Raw genomic sequence first — 20,427 nt, 5'->3', positions numbered from 1 at the left:
TGGTTTTGAACATTGGAGACTTCCTAAAGGTCTTTAAAACCCAGTTAATTTTGTTTGTCTACCAGTTGCACAACTAAATCGTACCTGAAGCCTTTGGTGAAGAAAGTAAAACCCAGTCTCCTTCGACTGGTGTCGTTACATCAGCCACTGCAAGGTCACAATCCATTTTCTCAGGAGCATGTCCATTGAGACTGCTGATCTGCTCCAGCAGTGGAAACAGCACATTCAACCCGCCTATACAATTTATCATATCCTGTAAAAAAAAAAAAAACATTTTGACAACTTTTGAAAAGCATGAACAGCACTGAGTAGAGCTTCAAGAAAAATATGAAAAATTAAAGGCAATCAATGGATAAAATAGAATGCTGTCATAGATTAAATACCAGATAAGATGCAATATTCAATGTTCCAGATTACTAAATTGCATAGAGATTTTGAATAAATTAATTTCAAACAGCGGTAGAACTACAAAGATCTGCCAGTTCAACCCCTGACAAATGTTTCTAATAAAAGGAAATTGCTGTCCAAAAATCATTGGATAGAGTTATATTTTTTTATTTTTTATTTTAAAAATTAGTAAAGTATTGCGAATTAGCGATATAATCAGATGAAGTTCATAAAGTGTATGTTTAGAAAAGAAGAGGGAATGCTGCCATCGGTTTGGTTTTCAGAAAAGTAAAAAAAAAGTTACTTCGCACAGATGTTACCTTTATTAATTTGATAATTGGTTTTCTTCACTAGCTTTCAAAACTTCGTACATCTCTTCTTTAAGCTGGCTAATGAAATGACCTATGTTTCTCTGGGTGCTGGTATACCCATATTATGTATTTACCTACCTAATAAAAGCATTCTCTTTGGATAATCACTTGTTAAAAATACTGACCTAGGAAGATGATCCCACAGATTAGACAAGTTGCATTATCATATTTCCTGGCACCATGAATAAATTCAGTGTAGTAATACTAAACTCTCTGAGAAAGCTGAAGGAACTTGGGAAAGACATCCAATAATTTACAGATTAATGGACATGATTTACATCCATCGTCCTCTACAAAACATTGGTTGATAGCTGCTCTTCAGACTTCGTAGGTGGCACCCATACACCAATTTCAGCTATGCTCTAGCAAATACTAGCTTCTTTCAGTATTGTGTGCACACCCTTTTTTAACAGCAAATTTTAACAGAAAAAAGTAAAACAGCAAAGAACAATTCTAGCACAGAGTATCATATCAAACATTCCAATCAAGTAATAAAAAGAGCGGGGAAGCGGGATGGGGAACGGGGAGGGATACAGGGAATGGGAGATAAAGGGAAATATACAGGAGTAAAAAAGGGAGAAACATAATACAGATCCCTCCTCAAGAAACCTTCAACAGACTCAAGAGAGCTCCAGAACTACCATCCCATCTCCATCCTCCCATTCCCCGCCTCTCCTGGAGTATGCCATCAACCTCCAACTCACCAATTATCTGGAAAAAAACAAACTGCTGGATCCACCCCAATCGAATTTCAGAGCCAACCACAGCCCTGACTGCAGCAACAGATGACATCCAAGCCCTACTTGACAGAAGAGAATTAGCCACCCTCATCCTCCGAGATCTCTCTGCAGCTTTCAAAACTGTCTCCCACCACATACTCACTGATTGACTATGCCAGATTGGAATCGCAGACAATGGGCTGCTATGGATGGCATCCTTCCTCACGGGAAGCACCCAGAGAGTTTGCCTCCCTCCCTTCAGTTCGCAACCCAAGCACACCATCTGCGGGGTACCTCAAGGCTCATCCCTCAGCACTACCTCTTCAACACCTACAAGACATCACTCGTAGACATCGTCAGATCGCATGACATCAACATCTCCTATGCCGACGACACGTAGCTCGTCCTCTCACTCTCAGCGAACCCCACTTTGATGAAGACCAACTTCCACAACTGCACAAAGAATGTCTCAACATAGATGAAAGACAACTGCCTGAAACTCATCAAGGACAAAATGGGAGCTCTGATCGTCGACAGACACACAGTCCTTTGGAACAACTCCTGGTAGCCACCGGAGCTCAGACCTACCGCCACTCCGAAAGACAACGGCTGCAACCTTCGCATCATACTAGACAGCGAACTCTCCATGAAACATCAAGTCACTGCCGTCGCTTCAGCCGGCTTCCACATAAACCACTTGCTCTGTAAAATCTTCAGATAGATACCCAGAAGCACAAAAAAACTATGACGTAGGCCCTCATCACCAGCCGGCTCGACTACAGCAGCACACTCTATGCCAGGCACCTCAACCATACTGAAACAAAGACTCAAGACTATCCAGAACGCAGCAGCTAGACCAATCCTCAACCTGCCTAAGAGGATACACATCACCCAGCACCTGAAAGACCTCCACTGGCTCCCCGTCCAGAAGAGATGCCAGTTCAAGCTCCTGCCCACACTTACAAAGCCCTCCACAACCAATTGTTCACCTTATAGGTGGTGTGCTCGTTATATGATATCCTGGCCAGTTTGGTAAGCATTCGTCTTTTGTGGGCAATGTAACATGTCTCCAGTGCCTGAGAATACACATTTTGGCACCAGCCAGCGAAGTTGTCTGCCCTCTGTGGAAGTTTGCATTTAAACCTGTAACATAATAAATTTAAGCTGGGTGAATGGATGGAGAAAGGTGTAAAAAGTGTATTTGAGTCAATTCTGACCACGCATCTCGCCAATATTGTTGAAGCATATCACAGAGCCATAAAATATGTGATATGTCACAATGTGGTTCAGTGCATCTCCAGCATGTCAGTGGGCAATAGACCGACCCTATTCAAGCATCATGGCGACCAATACCCTAAGTGTAGAACTTTGAAATACAAAGGTTTCATCTTAGTTTCCAGAATAACCTTGTCATGAGTTTCTAAAACGGGGAAAAAGAGGAATAAAATGCTGGGGACTGCGATATCTTAAAATAGCTAACATTTAGGATGTGAATATCATCCCCAAGGACTGGGTGAAACCCCTAGAGCGCATAAATACAAGAACAGGCATAGAGACAGTTTGACAATGCTATATGTTTTTCAATTAGATGCATATCATTCGATATGAACAAGATACAAAATATTTGCCAGTATTGGTTTTTATTTAAGCGATTAGGCCAGCCAACACATGTTTTACAACTAGTGCTGAGCCACGATAGAGCCGCCGGAGGTCTCTATGCCAGCAATTTCCGAACTACCTTAGACTGATGCTCTAGGGAATACAGGAACAGTAGGGGTGATGGAGAGCAACTCTGTCAAATGCCAAGGTGTATCTGAACAAAGTACAATAAATATCTCCCGCAATTAGCATGCGCGGTCTCATCACAATATAGTCATCGTACATAGTCTTGACTCAGGCTTGTCCTATCAAGGGTGTAGAAAAAGTATCACTCAACTATGTCAAAATACTTCTCCACATCCAACAAGTGGATCAATGCTTTGTCCTGCTGATCCTTAATGAGTCATAATACATGCATCAGAGTATGCATATGGTTCTTGGATGTATACTGTATCACAAACACCACCTGTGATTCATGTATTAAAGAAAAAAGTACTTTTTTCAAGCATGTGGTCGGTATTTTTTAAAGGATTTTCAAATCCACAATATAAGAGAAATGCAACAGTTGAGAGGGTATTTCTCAACCGTTGAGAGCCACAATATCATTACCTTATTGGATCTACTCAGTGAGCCAGATATTTCAACCTCCTTGTAGATTTTGTAAACCAGTAGAACCAACAACAGAACTTTTAATAGTCTCCCAAGAACCCACATTCCCTGTGAGAATGACAATAGGGCAAGGAAGAGATCACATGCACAATTTCCTTCTCAAAAATGTATCCATCTAGTATGGCTCTACCCTCTGAAGAAACGGAGGGGTGTGCCAATTGTTGCAAGAATACATCCTCCATTTTGGTAATGTTAAGTTGCTCAGAGTCATAGAGGCATCCAGCAGACCTTTCTGTGCTAGTCACGGGATGCATTTCACAAAATCCACCTGTCTTCCTAATCACCAAGATTGCACAATGCGATTCCCTCCAGTTTAGCAATGCTGCCAGCAGATGGTCAGCCTTCTCTCCTCTCTCACTGTCTTTATTTTAGCTTTATTTGAGGGTGTTCCGCAAACAGTGTGTTCAAAGCAGTTTTTCCCACATCCACTCTTATTCTCCGATTGAGAGTCTAAGCCTGGTTATAGAGCTATTTCAAGTCTCTGAGTTCCTGTTTGAATTTTTCCTGGTGCTCTGATGCCATTATTTTGGCTAATGCAGAATCATGCATTACTGGCCTCTCCATGTTGCCTTCCTCACTGCCCATATAATCTGTGCAGAGGTAAGCGATTCTGCATTAAAAGGAATGTGTTCGTGTTTGTGCCCTTAATGGTTTCTTTTACATCTATACTCCATTGCTATTCTACACCGTTGCATCATATGTTCATTTAATAAATTAAATGCCAATAAAAGGTAGATATGAGTATGATTTGTCAACCCGCCCACAAGGATGTTGCAGCTGCATACATCTGACAGCACAAGGCCCTGTACAAGCAAGTTGTTCATCCTAGACATTAAATCCATGTACACATGACATTAAAGTATAATCCTGGAGGGTTGGTTTTGTTAGACTCCTGATATTTATCAGCTTATGATCTACCATCACATTGTTACTAACTGCCCTATCATCCCCATTAGCCCTATCAGGTTGATCCTATCATATAAGAGACTTAGGACAACATTCCCATCACAGCCTATTATAGTTTTAGTATCACCAAATTCCAGAAGATCTGGACAGATGAGCAAAAGGCCAACTGGCCTACACTAGGAGCTTATATCGAGCCTATAATAACTGTGATGGTCATCATTTTCACATATTGGCTTTCCATGTCTGTCCAGGTTGTGGGGCAAAGAATATTTAATCAACATGGGTACTCCACATTTCCTTAAGCAGCTCTGTGTCTATGACTGTGCACCCTGCAAGTTTTCTGTACCAAGTCCACCCAATCACATCATAGTTTTAATGTCTGCAGACAGATGCGCTTTCTGTAATAATGCAATGTCTGTATGTTTCGTGTGCAAATAGTGCAGGACTTTTCCATGCTTTATGACGAAAGAGACAATTTACATAGAGGGAGATCACATTTAGGGGCATCTTCAGTGTCACTGTATTCACTGGACTACAGCAATGCGCTGTTTCTGGGGGCTCCAGAATCCACTCTAAACAAATTGCAACAAGTGCAATATGCTGCCGCCAGGCTTTTGACGGACTTTCCCAGGCGGCAGTCAGCCCGACCTGCGCTGAAGGCGCTCCACTGGCTCCCTGTGAGAGAGAGGGTGAAGTTTAAAGCACTCTGCATGGCTCACAAAATCTTGCAGGGAAAAGGGCCCCCTATCCTGCGGAGCATGGTCCAACCTTATAAGGCCTCTCGCGCCCTCCGCTCAGACCACCAACATCTCTTGCAAGTCGCGAAAGTAAAAAAAGCCAGGACTGGCGGCAGAAGATTTTCCGTCAACGTGGCAGCGTTATGGAACTTGCGATTTCGCAAACTTTTAAAGACTCATCTGTTCCCTGCTTAGTGCTCTGCTGTTTTGGTGCATACTCTGGACGAGCGCTGGGATGCCCATGGGTAACCATGCGCTATACAAGACTCAATAATAATAATAATAATAATAATCTTAACTTAATAAGCTGAGCCACTATGCTAGAAAACTTTGAGATCCAGAAAATAAATTCTGAGTAGCAATGCGGACAGCTTAGACAATGTATTGCTAGGACGGAAAAAAGAGAAGAAGCACTAACCCAGACAAATGCCTTAGGGCTGTACTTTGCAGCAAAATGAATCTGGTAAAAAAATAAGTATGGTATATGAGATGCAGAACAGATTTCATGCTCTTATTCCTCAGACTGAAACAGGGTGTGGAAGAAAAGGAGCGGTGAGTGGAGAGAGAGACACAAAATATAAATAAGGACGAAAATGAAAAATACGTACAAGCAACTGAGAGAGGGAAGGAGGGGAGGGTAAGAAAAGAGGAGGAACAACATGATTTAGGTAGGTAAAGAAATTCCAGGTGGGAGAAAACCCCAACCGGGCTCTAAATCCTAAGTCTATAATTTTTTCTCTGGTGAAGACTAGAAGTCGTCCACGAGGCTGATTACAAAGCAAGGTTCGCACTGAAGAAAGAGCAGGGTGGCTAGAGATGGTTATAACATAAACAAGGATGGCTACTAAAAAAATACGATCAGAACGTCTAGAAACTTTGATGAGGGGACTAGCTGTAACCCCAGAGTTCAGATAAAGGATGTAGAAATTGTTTAAAAGATTGAATAAATATGAAACGTGCAAAAGATAAAGTAATGTGGTTAAGAAGGCATAATAAAGAATATTGGGTATAATGCGTAAAGGGCTATAGAAGGAGACACCACCAAAACATTGCTTAACTAGTGAACCACTTTGTGCCAGTGCTAAATGTTCTATGGAACTGCAGGTGAACCAGGATCTATAGGAGTAATGCAACATTATGATGTTACTAAAAGCAAGAAATACATTGCATTTCAATGGTACATACATTTATACTTCTGGTCTGTGAGGCGGTCAGCAAAATAAACTAGTTGAACAGTTACCAAATTCAACAGCAACCTACCAATTAATTAGACAATCACTCCCTTGTGTACATGGGAGATTACATATTCAGCTGACAAGAGTCAGCAAATACTTGCACCTATCCAGGGATCGCCTCGGGAGGAGATAATGTTCTGCCTGGATCTTCTTGAGCATCAGAAGGTGACTTAAATCCACTATCTTGTTAAGGCTATTTCAATCAGAGAGGTGGTGAGATCCACAACCGTAGCGTCAAACTTAACTGACTGATAGCCACCAGCTCTTTTAATTCAGCTTCCATATTTGGGTCAGAGAGTGCAGTGGGGTGCTGTTTGCTTATAGATTTTGCTCCTTAGGAACCCTTATTGAATAACAGCTGGTATTCTGTGTTTGTGGATGTCATTACTTGCATAGGAACTAAAGGGATTTATTAAAAGCACTCTTCTCATCCCAACATACTGTGGAACAGCAGAATAAAGTTGTGATATATGAAATCTACCCTCAAAACGGAGAATACAGGGTAGTATGCCCACTGTAGATCGTTAGGCTATTCAGATGAGTTCTATTTTCACTTCCAATGTCCAGCATGTAGAGTCAAAATCTCCCACTAGTATAAGGATTCCACCCCTGGAGGGCTTTGCGAGTCTGAATCTGAGGCAGTAGCCTCACCAGTTATACACCTGGCCTGGCTAATTGTTATGTTTGGCGACTTCTCCCAGGTGGTAACGGTCAGAAGTGGGAGTGGCCCTACTGGGTATTTTGAATAAACAGAACTGGGACCCGGGCTTTGGGGTTCGGTGACCACACAAGCAATCCTAGCATTTGTGTGTATCTCCTGGCTTTAGTTCCAATGCCCCAAAGCTTTAGTATTTAATGGTGCATAATGGATGGATGGTGCATGCTGCCGATGAAGGTGGGATTGCCTCTAGTGCCGCGCCTGCCCTCCCTGGTATCCTGGGTTCCATGGATGTGATCCTGGCCCGTGATCTGCTTTCTGCCTAAAGCTGCGGCTCTTTGTCTGCTGTGGGGGTGAGGCGGCCGCACAGCGCTGTGTGCAGCATTAGACCAGGTGGTACTGCCGTTGACCTGCGTTTCACCCGCTTCTGCCTGCGTGGTGTTTCTTAGATTGCCATTTTGTAGTTCCTTTTATTTCTATAGCATAAAAGCATTCATTTTCCTCCTCTTTTCCTACTGCTCAGCAGCCACCTGCTCACGACACCTCTGGCCACCAATCATGTATTGCTGCTGTCACAATGTTGTGAAGTAATGCTTCTTCTCCAATCTCTCATAACTGCCTGCAAGCAGGTTCTTCTCTCTCTTTGGCTACCTTTCTTTCATTACGGAAATAAATGGCCTAAAACACAGATTTGTAGAGATGCAAAAGGGCTTGGTACTTTCCCAATACATTTATATTTATTCAGCAAACCTTACTCACTGATACAAGTTTATTATACATCCATGTCTCATCTTCTTTATTAATGCAGAAATGATTCTGCAGCTTAAAATAAAATAGAGATATGCAAAATAGTCTGAAGCTAACTGGAGACAAATTAGGCCTATGAAGGAAAATCACAGTATAAATGGTCATGTAACTCCATATTTTAAATTATTGTCCTGCTGAGCTGCCCTTTGGTAGATTAAACAGTGGAATAACACTCTGTTGACTCACCAACATCGTAATATTGAATTGTTGTTCAATGTTTTAAATTGATTTTACTGGGTCAATGTTATATGTTATATCATTTAATATATTTAGGTAAAAATATCACTTGATTCTAAATATGGGCAAGGTATTGCTACCTAAAAGAAATATTGTTAAAACTTAGCACAAAACATTTTCTAGTTGATTTCAAACTTTAAGACTAGGAACACTCGCCTTTACAATGTTCAGGATGGTTTACTGAGAGAATATCCCAACTCTGGTGTGTATAGCTATTAAGTGCACATGGGTATAATGAAATCTGGAATTAATTGGTCTTGAAAATTATCATCAATGCGTCAAATGTCGGTATTTATTTGGATTTACTTGTGTACAGTGGGTAACTGCTTAAGGAAAATGTAGATGCCACAGTTCGGATAAGGCAGCACCCTATATAGTTTCACAACTTATCTTGAGATGGTAAAGGACATGTTTCTATAGCAGGAAGCGACATTATACAAACAGCAACACATTTTGCTTTGTGAGATTTAATAAATACCTAGTCCACTGTCAGATCACATCACAAATATGAGATAACAGCATTCATATCCCTGTTTGAGTTTGTAGCGTTCTGTTAGGGTAGCTAATGCAAAAAGCATAACAAGTGCTAAATTCCTACCTTGATATCCCAGTTTACAACCTCGTGCCCTGTTAATCGTCCATGTAAGAGATTGGGAGACAAGTCAAGACAGATAGGATTTCTGCAGGCCTGAAAATACAGAATAAACATACAGTTCATTATAAACTTGCTTTCACTGCAAAATAATTACACTGCTGACATACAAAACTGCCTGGAGAATACTGAGGCTATTCTAAAGGGGACATTTTCAAATTGAGGTCTGTATCCCAAGGTACAATGTGTATGCTCCATAAATCCAACAGTATATTCTCAGTGAGCCCAGTGTTTACATGCTTTAACACACCTTAAGCTTCCATTTTTCAAATTTTGACACATTTTACAGAATACTTAACATGCCTGTGCATTTGTTACGCAGTCTGAGTTTGTGCCATATCTTATCTATGTCTTGTTTTTTTTAATTAAAATGTGATACATGGTTGACTAGTGAAGTTGGTTAAGATAAAAGTAGATTCAAAACCTTAGATTTAACAATTGGCTTCCATTTATTTCACAGCAAATAGTCAGAACTTTTGAAAAAACTGAATCAAGAAGTACCTTTGGTGTGTAGTGAAGAAGGACTTTACTGGGTAGATCTGCCAACTCAGCCTCATTGGTTTTCCAGGGACTCATACAGTTTGGACCTGGAGATAAAGTTCTGGTTTACCATTCAATGATTTAACTGCAGGATGTTTCATAAATATTTTTAAACACATATATACAACCCTTGACAATACTTTTATGAAGTGAAAAGGAAGCAATCTACCAGACGCCAGTAAAAAGACTCAGAAGGCTTGTTCATGTTACACAGATCTTTGTTTAACTTGCAGGTCAACGGTTTTGAGCATAAGAGGCTCTGACACATCATTCTATTCAGTTTGATTAATGAGATATACATTTGCTGAGTAAAAGTAAGCTATAATTCTTGGCAGATAGTTGCGATTTATGTATTAACAATGAGTGGCATCACTGAAATAGGCTGTCTTGTTTGTTCTGCTCCTCGAGTAGATCAGCTGCAGCATGCTGAACACTCTGCAATGCTAAGGTGGACCTTTAAGAAATACCTTATGTGTAATGATATACCAGAGGCTTTACTTGATATGTGTCTGTTCCAAACAGTCATAGAAACATATTTTTTAAATATATAAGGAATTTACAGGGTTCTATGCATCAACCGGAGATTCATATAAGCAGATTAAATGACAGAAATCGAAATGGTTTCTTACCTGTTGGAGTAGTTTTGCCGCTTGGAGAATTTTCAGGATTCACATGCTGTGCATTTTTCTGCCATCTAGTGGTTGCATCCAGGATTCTCCACTGTATTAGTAGTCCTTCTTCTTTGTTCTCTCTTTTTTGTTGTTGTTGGGGTTGACTGTTAACCCATTTGCTGCTTAATTCAGCCTCTTCTAATGTCATACGCCCTCCGTGGAATCTCCCATACGTTGTTGCGATCTTCAGATTCTTCTTTTTAAAGCTCCTTCATCTTCTGGGGAGGTGGGTGAGAAGCCTGTGAATCCAGGAAAATTCTTCAAGCTGCAACACTACTTCTACAGATAAGAAGCCACTTCGTTTTGCAGCTTGAATATTTTCTGGAGCCACATGCTTTGCATAGATTTTGTAGCAGTTTTTTTAACCTTGTGTTGGTTGGGTTGAAGACAGGGTTCAGCTTGTAAATAAATGTTTTAATATGTTTGCCCCACTTAAGCTACCTTGTTCATTCGCGCAAAATGCAAGCCCAGACCTGGACCGCGCTCAGCATGAGGACCCCTGGACTTCCGACACCCGCCGACACACCGCCAAGGGGCTTGTGACGGGGAGGACCCGGACTCGGGCCCCCCCGGCTTACCTTTACCTGTGTCCCCTCTTTTTGTGCAGCACACAGACACCTGGAAAACACCTGTCGACCGGATACATCCTCTACAGGACATGGAGGAGCCGTGTTACTTTAACTGGGCGGAGCTGGACACTGAACCCGCCCGCCGGCTGGAGATAAAGGAACACCCCAAACAGACTCAGGTGTGTATTACACCCGGAGGAGACGGAGAGTGGTGGCGTGAGAGAGGAGCGGAGTGGAGCAGGACGGAGGACGGAGAAACGGAGATTACAGACGAGGAAGAGTCGGGAGAGAAGAGGAGGAGGTCGGGAGAGGAGACGAGCGTGGAACATCAGCTGGAGGAGTCGGGAGAGCCGAGGAAGAGGTCGGGAGCGGAGACGTGCATAGACCATCGGACAGCGGAGGCGGGAGAGGCACCGCGGAGGACGGAGACCGGAGCCGAGGGGAGAAAGACCATTGACTACTGCGACAAGCCGGGAGGCCAACGGGAAGGCGCATCGCCCAGCCACACTTCACATGAAGTGTGGCTAGAACAGGTACGGTCACGGTTCACGGGGTGGGCGGGCCGTAAGTGGGGTAAACCTCCGTGACACCCTCCAACGACCTTCGGTGCACCAAAACCCCCCCCCCCTCACTTGACCGGCACCTTAGTCTTGAAGAGCACGTGTGGTCCCTCACCCCCCTTCCCCAAGCACGCACGTAAACCTTAGCCTAATATTGGTTTCTTTCTGTTTTGGGCGGCGTTCCTGACGGGAGTGGAGACACGGCGGATTCAAGGCCTACAACATCCAGAAGGCATCGGGAGTTCCGATGGCAGGAAGCGGCTAAACAAGCAGCTGAGGACGCCGACAACCCGCTCCCATTCTACAGAGTACCCGTACAAAAGAGGAGACAATATAAAACAATAAAACCCTCGCTACCCAGAACTCCCGTGTCAGTGAGTTTGTTTGAGAACCCAGCCAAAAGCTCACAGGGCTCCTGGACCCTAGACACAGAAACAACAGCTGCTGCACTTCCTCCACTCGATCAACCAAAGGACACTTCACCTGCCGCAACTGTCGCTTCTCCTGCAAAACAGGATGGCCAGCCTGCACTGGATCCCGCGCAGCAATCATCCAGAAGACCAACAAACAACCCTGAACCGCTCCTCTGCATCCGGCTCAACGCCTGTTCCGTCTGCATAGATTCCACAGAAATCTAGGACACCATCATCACCCTCTTGTCTGATGTTGCCTTCATCACCGAAACGTGGCTCAACCCCTCCTTGACCCCAAAATCACCATTGCAATACCAGCCAGCTACAAGATGATACACTATGACCACACCAACAAACACAGCAGGGGCATTGCCATCTTCAAGGAAACCACCCGATGCACCATCACTAAACACGACCCTAAGGCTCTCATGGAACACCTCAACTTCCAACTACATACCGAAGCCAAGACCAAGACAAGAGCACCCTCAAATACAGACCCAGGAGACCAGCCTTCTGATACGCCATCTCCAATCTCATTGCCCCCATAGTCATCGACTGCTTCCACTATGTCCTACTTGGCGACCTCAATTTCAACATCGACGACACCAACTCACTCACCTTCTTGGAGAACTTGAACAACATTGGCCTCACCCAACTGGTCGCTGAACCCACGGATAAAGTCGGACACACAGTCGACTTCATTTCACCTTCAGCTACAGAATCAAATTTAGCCACGTCACAAACTTTCTAACAACACCTCTATATTATATTGTGGTAAAAAACTGTTGAACAGCCCGGTATAGAGCACGTGGTAAAAGGTCTGTGTGATACTCCCCAGTGTTGTTGGAGTTCTCACAAAAGATACGTAGAGCGGTCCAGACCCCACCGGCCCGTCGATATTAGATAATATAATATAGAGGTGTTGTTAGAAAGTGAGAACTCCAGCAACATTGGGGAGTATCACACAGACCCTCCACTACGTTCTCTAGACTGGGCTGTTCGACAGCTTTTTACCATACTATAACTCAGAGGTGTTGTTAGAAAGTGGTTTATCAAACACCACACATTTTTTACGAACTTTCCATCTTTCTGTGGTCAGACATACTACTGGTACTGGATTATATTATCCAATTGTGACCACTAAAAAAACTATCTGCTAATTCTTTGGACTACCGTATCCTGATCATCCTTGAGGTCTGACTGACTCTGAAATAGAAAACTTTGGATAGCCTGATAAAATAGCCCCATAAGCCTTGAAAAAGTCGTGTATAGCGACGAAACATGTGTCGGCTGGCTGTAGCTGGATTATAAAAGTTTACTTGTGGAACAAGCAACATGAAGATTGTATGCTGAACAGAATACACGATTAAAATTCTGTATCAAAAATTATTTGTGCTGTGCTCTGTCTATGCTGAAAAAAAGTTTGTCAATGGGTGCAGAGGCTTCTGTAACGTATTGAGTTGATACTGTTGGTGGCACAGTATTGAGATATAGAGCACGCCTAGAAAGAAAACTTTGTTGAATTACATTAGTGCAAAACAAATTGGAGGTGCTGGCTGTCTGTAATTCCACTGCCACTTTTTCTATGTATCCGCTCACCACTCAGACCACCATGGCCATCATGTCCTCCATCCACTCTCGGGTGCCCAACTGACCCCTGCCCCCACCGTCTCTTTAACCTCAGAACCAACACAATCAGCAAAGAACTCACCAGCATCATCAACACCTCCATCTCCACAACAGCCTTCCCGGACAGATGGAAACACGCAGAGGTCAAACCCCTTCAAAAGAAACCCTCCGCTGACCCTAACCAGCCAAAGTACTCAAGATAGCCATCAAATAATAGCTCACCCATAACCGGGAACAAAAACACATACTTAACGCTTCACAATCAGGATTCCGTGCCAACTACAGCAATGAGATCATGCCGATTGCTGTGACAGATAACATCAGAACTCTCCTAGACCGTGAAGAAACTGTGGCCCGGATCCTCCTCGATCTCTCAGCTGGGTTTGATACAGTCTCCCACCACACCCTCATAGACAGACTCCACAACATCGCAAACAGCAAAACGCCCTCAAGTGAACTGCCTCTTTCCTTACCAGCTGCCACCCTTCACCTCTGAACCAAAGGACATCATATGTGGCGTACCCAAAGGATCATCTCCTTTTCAACATCTACATGACCCCCCTTGTAGATGTTGCCAGATCCCACGGCCTCAACATAATCTCTTACACAGGCAGCACTCAACTAACCCTCTAGCTCACAGAGGACCCCATCAATGCTAAAACCAACGTCTGCGATGTCATGACCAACATAGCCAACTGGATGAGAGACAACTGCCTCAAACTCAACTCCGACAAGGCAGAAGTACTCATCTTCAGTACCACCTCCAGTTGGGACCACAGTTGGTGGCCAGCGTAACTCGGACCAACACCCCCTCACCAACAGACCATGCATGCAACCTAGGCATCATCCTCGACGACGAACTGACCATGTAACGATAAGTCAATGCAGTTGTCTTCTCCGGTTTCCACACCCTTTGCAAGCTCTGCAGAATCTTCAGATGGATCGCAGTCAACACCAGAAAGACCATCACTTAGGCTACTATCACCATGCGCCGCGACTATGGCAAAGCCGACATCTCCACCCAGCGCCTCAGGATACTCTAGACCACACAGAATGCAGCAGCCAGACTCATCCTTGACCTTCCCAAACTGACTCACATCACCCCCCCACCTCAGAAACCTTCAGTGGCTACACATCCAGAAGAGAAGCCAGGTCAAGACTTTCATGTAGCCTATATAGCTCTACACAATCAAGGACTTACCTCCATCAAATGAACATGCCCACACCTCCACATCAGATGCAGCCGCAGAGGGTCCGCTCCTTCTCCTACATCGCTGCAAAAACCTGGAACGATCTGGCCCTCCACCTCCAAATAGCACCCTCTCTGGCTGACTTCAAAAAGAGACTCAAGACCTGGCTTTTCGACAAAGACAAAGCATCCTCAGTGTACCGATACCCCTCGGGGTAATAGTGCTGCACTATACAAATGCTAATTGATTGATTGATATGTCTATGCAATAGTGCTTTGGGAACATGCACACTGATGACCAAGTAGCTGGCACACAAATATCCTGCATTGGTATATTTGCTAACAAAGGCAATTGTTGCTCCTTTTTTTTCGATTCGAGTATCCCTTAGGCTTGATTTGTAGTTGTATCTCTGCTGTTCAGTGACACATTTGTATTGTTTCCGTGATCCATTTCGAGATGGTATTCTTTTTCTTCTTCTGTTATTGTCCACAAATGCCAAGCAGTTGCTTTCTCTTTTTGATTGGTTTTGTTTTCTCCATATATTGTGATTGCTACTCTGGCATCTAGCGTGTGTAATGCTCCTTCCGCTTAAGTTTTTGGTTCTTGGAAGAAACTTGCTATTTTAATTGATTGGTTTATATGGTTTATGTGGAAATATGAGATTACCTTGGCTAGGAAATGTGGGTCTATCCTCAGAACTATCCTGTCTTTGTGTATTTGCATGTATGGCTCTTGTATTGAGCACTTGCAATTCACTTACTCTTCGAAGAGATGTTGCTGCGTTAAGGCAAGCCATCTTCAATGTGATAATTTTCAGAGAGGCCTTGTGAGGTGGTACAAAAGATTCTCTCATTAATTGTGTTGGTGAAGCTTTTCGTTTTGCCCCCTCCAAGCGTATTTTTATTATAGGTGTTTTAAAGAAGCTCCTTCCTATATAACCACTCATGTAGGCCACTATCGCTGCCAAATGTACTTTCAATGAAGCATAAGTTAGTTTGCTCTCTAGCAAATACGAAGATATTGAGTATCTTTCCCATTTGGCTGTATAGTATTTACTGGTTGTCGGATTTCTTGCTTCTCTTGTGTTTGGCTGAAGACGCACCAAAGGCAAGCCAGTCAGCGCCCATCGCGTCTGGCCCGTGGTGCCCAGTGCCAGTCCCCCTGGTCCTTTCACACAAAAAAGCAAAGATACAATCAAATACTCGAGGGATGCCATATTGGCTCTTAGGTACAATGTTCCCGGCACAACTGCTCACCAGTTACCTGACTTCAACCAGACAGGAGGTCCTAGACTACATGCGGCTAGCAACCCAACGGTTACTAGGATAACTGCTCAGCAACACATAAAAGACTCCAGCAACAATGGAGCAACTATATCTTGTATGCTACTTAACACCAGAGCGCTGGTTAAACATCAACTGGAATTCTGTGATTTAATACAGACACAAAGAGCAGACGTGGCACTTGTCACAGAGACATGGGCCAACGCCAGTTCGGGCCCAGACATTGTTGCTGCCCCTCCCCCCTGGTTACGTGGTTTTTCGTCTAGATAGACAATCACAAAAAAGGGGAGGAGGTGTGGCAGTTTTTTACCGCGAGCTCTATAAAACTAGTTTTGAGCCATTCATCTCGCCCGGTTTTGAGGTCGTAGCTTTTTCTGTACAGCATGTAGACTCACGGGTTATCAAGAGAACGTTAGTCTATCGCCCCCCAGGATCCAGATGCGGGTTTGCAGATATGCTTAGTATGCTAACACAATCAGCTATTATTAATGAGAACTTCTGGTTTTGGGAGATTTTAATTTTCACCTGGAAATCGAATAAGATCCTGACTCAAAAAATCAGATTGACACTATGAATATGTTTAGTCTGCCTTTAAGTTGCCAAAGGTCAAAAGCATAAGGCTGAGATTTTTTCCAAATACTCTGATATTAGGTTACTCCCATCTTTTCCCTTGACTTGGTCAGACCACTGGGCAGTTAACTGGCAAATAATAACAAAAAAATCAACTATGACTAGAAACACCACCCAACATACCCTAAGTAGAACCTAGGGGGGCGGAGCTTGCCAGCGACCAAAATGGCCGCTTAAGCTTAGAGCTCCATGAAGTTGTACTCAAAATCCAATAATATCCTGCATCAGCGCAGTTTCTCGCCGTGATTAGAGCTCCCCCTGCGACTGGGGACTGCTGAAGCTACCTGCGGAGGCCGAGCAGAGAGTAATCGGTGCCGGGAGTCTGCGGTTCGCTGCTGCTGCGGCGCCGAAGTTAGGAAGGCCTCGGAGCCGCGACCCACAGTGAGACGTCCGACTGCCTTGCGTCACCGTGCGTGCAGCCAGGGTTTGCGGGGACCCCGCGGACGCCCCGAGAGCCAGATCGGAGGAGGCCAGAGAGCCGCAGGACATCGAGCGCCCGGCCCCGGCGCTGACGGTGAGCGACACGCCCCCTTCCCCCCCCCCCACTCCACCTGCCGATGAGGAAGGAAGGTCTCGACTGCCACGCGCTGCCGCGGGCAGTCTCCGCAATCTTTCCGGGTCCCGGATCCCAGCGCTACTGACATAGGCGCAGGGGAGATCGAGTTCCCAAGTCCACGAACCGGGGGGGCTTCGGGGGGTGCTACATCGGACCTCTGCTTGTTGGTGGCTACACTGCGTGAGGGCCGGCAGCCAGCCTACGCCGGCCCTACACCGGCGATCCTCCACACAGTACGAAGATAGTACGCCCTCAGACTCTGCCTGCGTGCGTCCACACAGATATGTATACAGGGCTCCTCTCAGCTGACAGGCAAGACGACGCAATAAGGCCTGTGGTGCCCCTAGGCCTAACGACCACCTGGCGCATTACCTGATCCCCCCCCCACCTCCCTCCCTCCAGCTGTGGTAGCCTAGTCAGCTTGCCAACAGGTACCCCTCCTGGCAGTCTTCAATGATGGTGGAGAGACGCGCAGAGGCGGTGTTCCTACTCTGAACCAAGGGAGTAACGAGGGCGACGATGGTGTGGGTGCACCCTGGAGACCTTGCTGCGGCGCACCACAGTGCACAACCTGGGGTGTCCCCCATTCAACAGAGCCCCGGCACGAGGGAGGGCCTCAGTTAAAGTGGGTCACAGTGGCAGCGGTCCTCTGTTTCGACAGGCAGGACGGGCAGAGGAGACAAGACTCAAAGCAAACTATCCTTTGCTCAAAGACGCTCGAAGTCGCAGGAGTCCCCGGGTGAGGACAGAGAGAGCGCACACGCGGCGGAGGACACAGCTGCGGGTCTGGACATTAAGACCATGTTGCTAGCCATGGAGAAAGGTCTCCAAAACAGCATAACGTCCCTGGGGTCCAAGATTGACGCCCTCACCTATAGGATGGACAGGATGGCGGAGCGTATCGACAAACATGCTGAGAGCCTCGATATGTCTGAGAGGAGGCTTACGGAGGTGGAGCAGGCTCACACAGAGCTTGACATTGATCACAAGAAGATCGAGAAACTGATGTTGACACTGCAGGAGAAGACGGAGGACTTAGAGGCTCGCTCACATCAATGCAACCTGCGGATCACGGGCCTGCCGGAAACGACGCTGACGGGCAACATGGATAAATTTGTGGAAAAATTGTTGGTCACACTCCTTGGCGAGGGGGCCTTCTCCCCAATGTTTGTTGTGGAGCGTGCGCACCGCTCGCTGGGCCCTCGTCCACGACCGGGATCGCCGCCGCGCCCCATCATAGCCAAGCTACTCAACTATAGGGACAGAGACGCAGCGCTCAAGATGGCCAGAGAAAATCAATCACTACAATTTGAGGGCTCCGAGATCTCACTTTACCCTGATTTCACTGCTAGGGTGCAGGAATCCCGCAAACACTTTGCCCGTTCAAACGACAGCTCTGAGATTTAGGGCTGGATTATGCGATGTTCTATCCTGCAAAACTGCGGGTTAACCGACAAGGGCACTCACACCTCTTTATCGATCCAAGAGCTCTACAGCAAGCACTTAAGGGGTAGATGAAGGAACGTCGGAAGGACGGGGCCAGTCCTTCGCATGGAGACTTCGAAAGTACCAGAGTTCGACGAGCAGGAGTGAAGTCTGCCTTCGTATCTGCCCCTATTAGACATTGACATCACAAAGCCCAGTCAGCGACGATACCAGTCTATGGGAGCAATCTTCAAATTGGTGTGACACTTGTACGTTGATTTGAGGGGGGTATGTAGGGGCCCATGAGGCCCACAGTATCCATCACGTCGATTGAGACTATGTTGCCCCTATGGCAGACACAAGTATAGCAGTCATGTTATTACAGTTCAGGGGGCATGAACGGTGGGACTGTACTTGGCTACCCTGGATGCGGGTTGGGGGGTGATATAAGCTAGATGAGGGAACGCTCAAGATGACGTTATGTCTACATACCGGCCTGTAGTGCGAGACTTTAACTGATGCATACTATGTGCTATAACGAGGGGCTGATAGAGAGAGTCTTGTTTCTGGTGCTCCGGCACTATACACGGGTTGTATGGTATTTATTTATTTTATTTATTTCTTTTAAATTCTTCTATAGCGCTGGAATCAATCCCGTAAGGGTATCTCCGCGCTTTGCCAGCTATAGAATCATCAGATAGTGCATAAATGAAATTAAAAAGAAGCCAGGAATGCTTCTTGATAAAGAAGGGTCTTTAAAGTCTTTCTGAAGGACAGGTGGTTGATGGTCATTCTTACATCAGTGGGAAGTTTGTTCCATAAGGCAGGTCCGACTGAGGAGAAAGCACGGTCTCCTTGTCTGGATTTCTTTGTGGTAGGAGGTTTTAGAAGGGCTTGATTACTTGAGCGGAGAGACCTGCTGGGCTGATACAACTCAAGGGATTGAGACAGATATTTGGGACTTGTTCCATAGAGGCATTTGTGAACCGTGCAGCATATCTTAAAGTTGATACGCTGCCGTATGGGTAGCCAATGTAGTTCTTTCAACAAGGGCTTAGACGGAGTCCTAGCTGGAGCATTCATGACCAATCTTGCTGCTGTGTTCTGGACTATCTGCAAACGACCCACTGCATCTGCGTTTGCTAATGTCAGCAGGCCGTTACAGTAGTCCAGACGACTGGTCACCAAGGCCTGTACAAGTGTCTTCCTATAGGTGGCAGGGAGATACGGGAAGACACGTCTAAGTAGGCCGATGGGGTGGAAACACAACCCTGCGATGTAGTTGGTGTGTTCCTTCAAGGTCAGCTTTTGGTCCAACTTCACCCCTAGATTCTTTACATGAGGTTTGGATGTAGGTACTGGTCCAAGATCTATTGGCCACCAGTCTGGGGACCAAAGGAGACTCGCCATGCCAAAGAGCATGACCTCTGTTTTTGTCACATTACATTTCAGGCAGTTCACAGCCATCCAATGTGACACTGCCCTCATACCCTCAGCAAAGTTCTCCTTGACTTTAGGGCCAAGGGAGCTGAAAGGGTATAGGAGCTGGGCGTCATCAGCGTAGGAAACCGGTATGAACCCATATTTCCTCACAATCTCAGCAAGGGGGGCCACATATACATTAAACAATGTAGGGCTAAGGCATGAGCCCTGTGGCACCCCCTTCGTGAGCACCCTTGAGATGGAACGAAAGGGGCCTAGGCTGATAGATTGTGATCTCCCGGAAAGAAAGCTCTCCAACCATGATAGTGCTAAGCCTCCAATTCCAACTCCCTGCAGACGGCTGAGAAGGATGTTGTGGGACACGGTATCAAAGGCTGCGGACAGGTCCAACAGCACTAGAATCATAGAACCACCTCTGTCCTGTGACATTTTGATCTTATCTGTCACAGATAGAAGGGCTGATTCAGTGCTGTGGTTGGGCCTGAACCCAGATTGAGATTGGTCCAGGCCCCCTGTCGCCTCGATAAAGCTGGAGAGGATG

At 45.4% G+C, this 20,427-nt stretch overlaps 1 protein-coding gene across 2 annotated transcripts in view; it reads right to left on the bottom strand.

Annotated features, from left to right (window-relative positions):
* NBEAL1 (neurobeachin like 1) overlaps positions 1-20,427 on the bottom strand; it is a 1,045,477-nt gene that overhangs the window by 538,779 nt on the left and 486,271 nt on the right. For both annotated transcript variants that reach the window (XM_078680248.1, XM_078680249.1), the window contains 3 exons: positions 9,479-9,564; positions 8,924-9,013; positions 85-253 (listed from right to left, as the gene is read on the bottom strand). In XM_078680248.1, coding sequence (XP_078536374.1) covers positions 85-253; positions 8,924-9,013; positions 9,479-9,564 — 345 coding nt within the window. The remainder of the gene's footprint in view (positions 1-84; positions 254-8,923; positions 9,014-9,478; positions 9,565-20,427) is intronic.

Source organism: Lissotriton helveticus, chromosome 3_1 (assembly GCF_964261635.1).
Source record: "Lissotriton helveticus chromosome 3_1, aLisHel1.1, whole genome shotgun sequence".
Lineage (NCBI taxonomy): Eukaryota > Metazoa > Chordata > Amphibia > Caudata > Salamandridae > Lissotriton > Lissotriton helveticus.
Note: the sequence above shows the minus strand (reverse complement) of the source record. Positions and strands in the feature narration are given on the sequence as shown.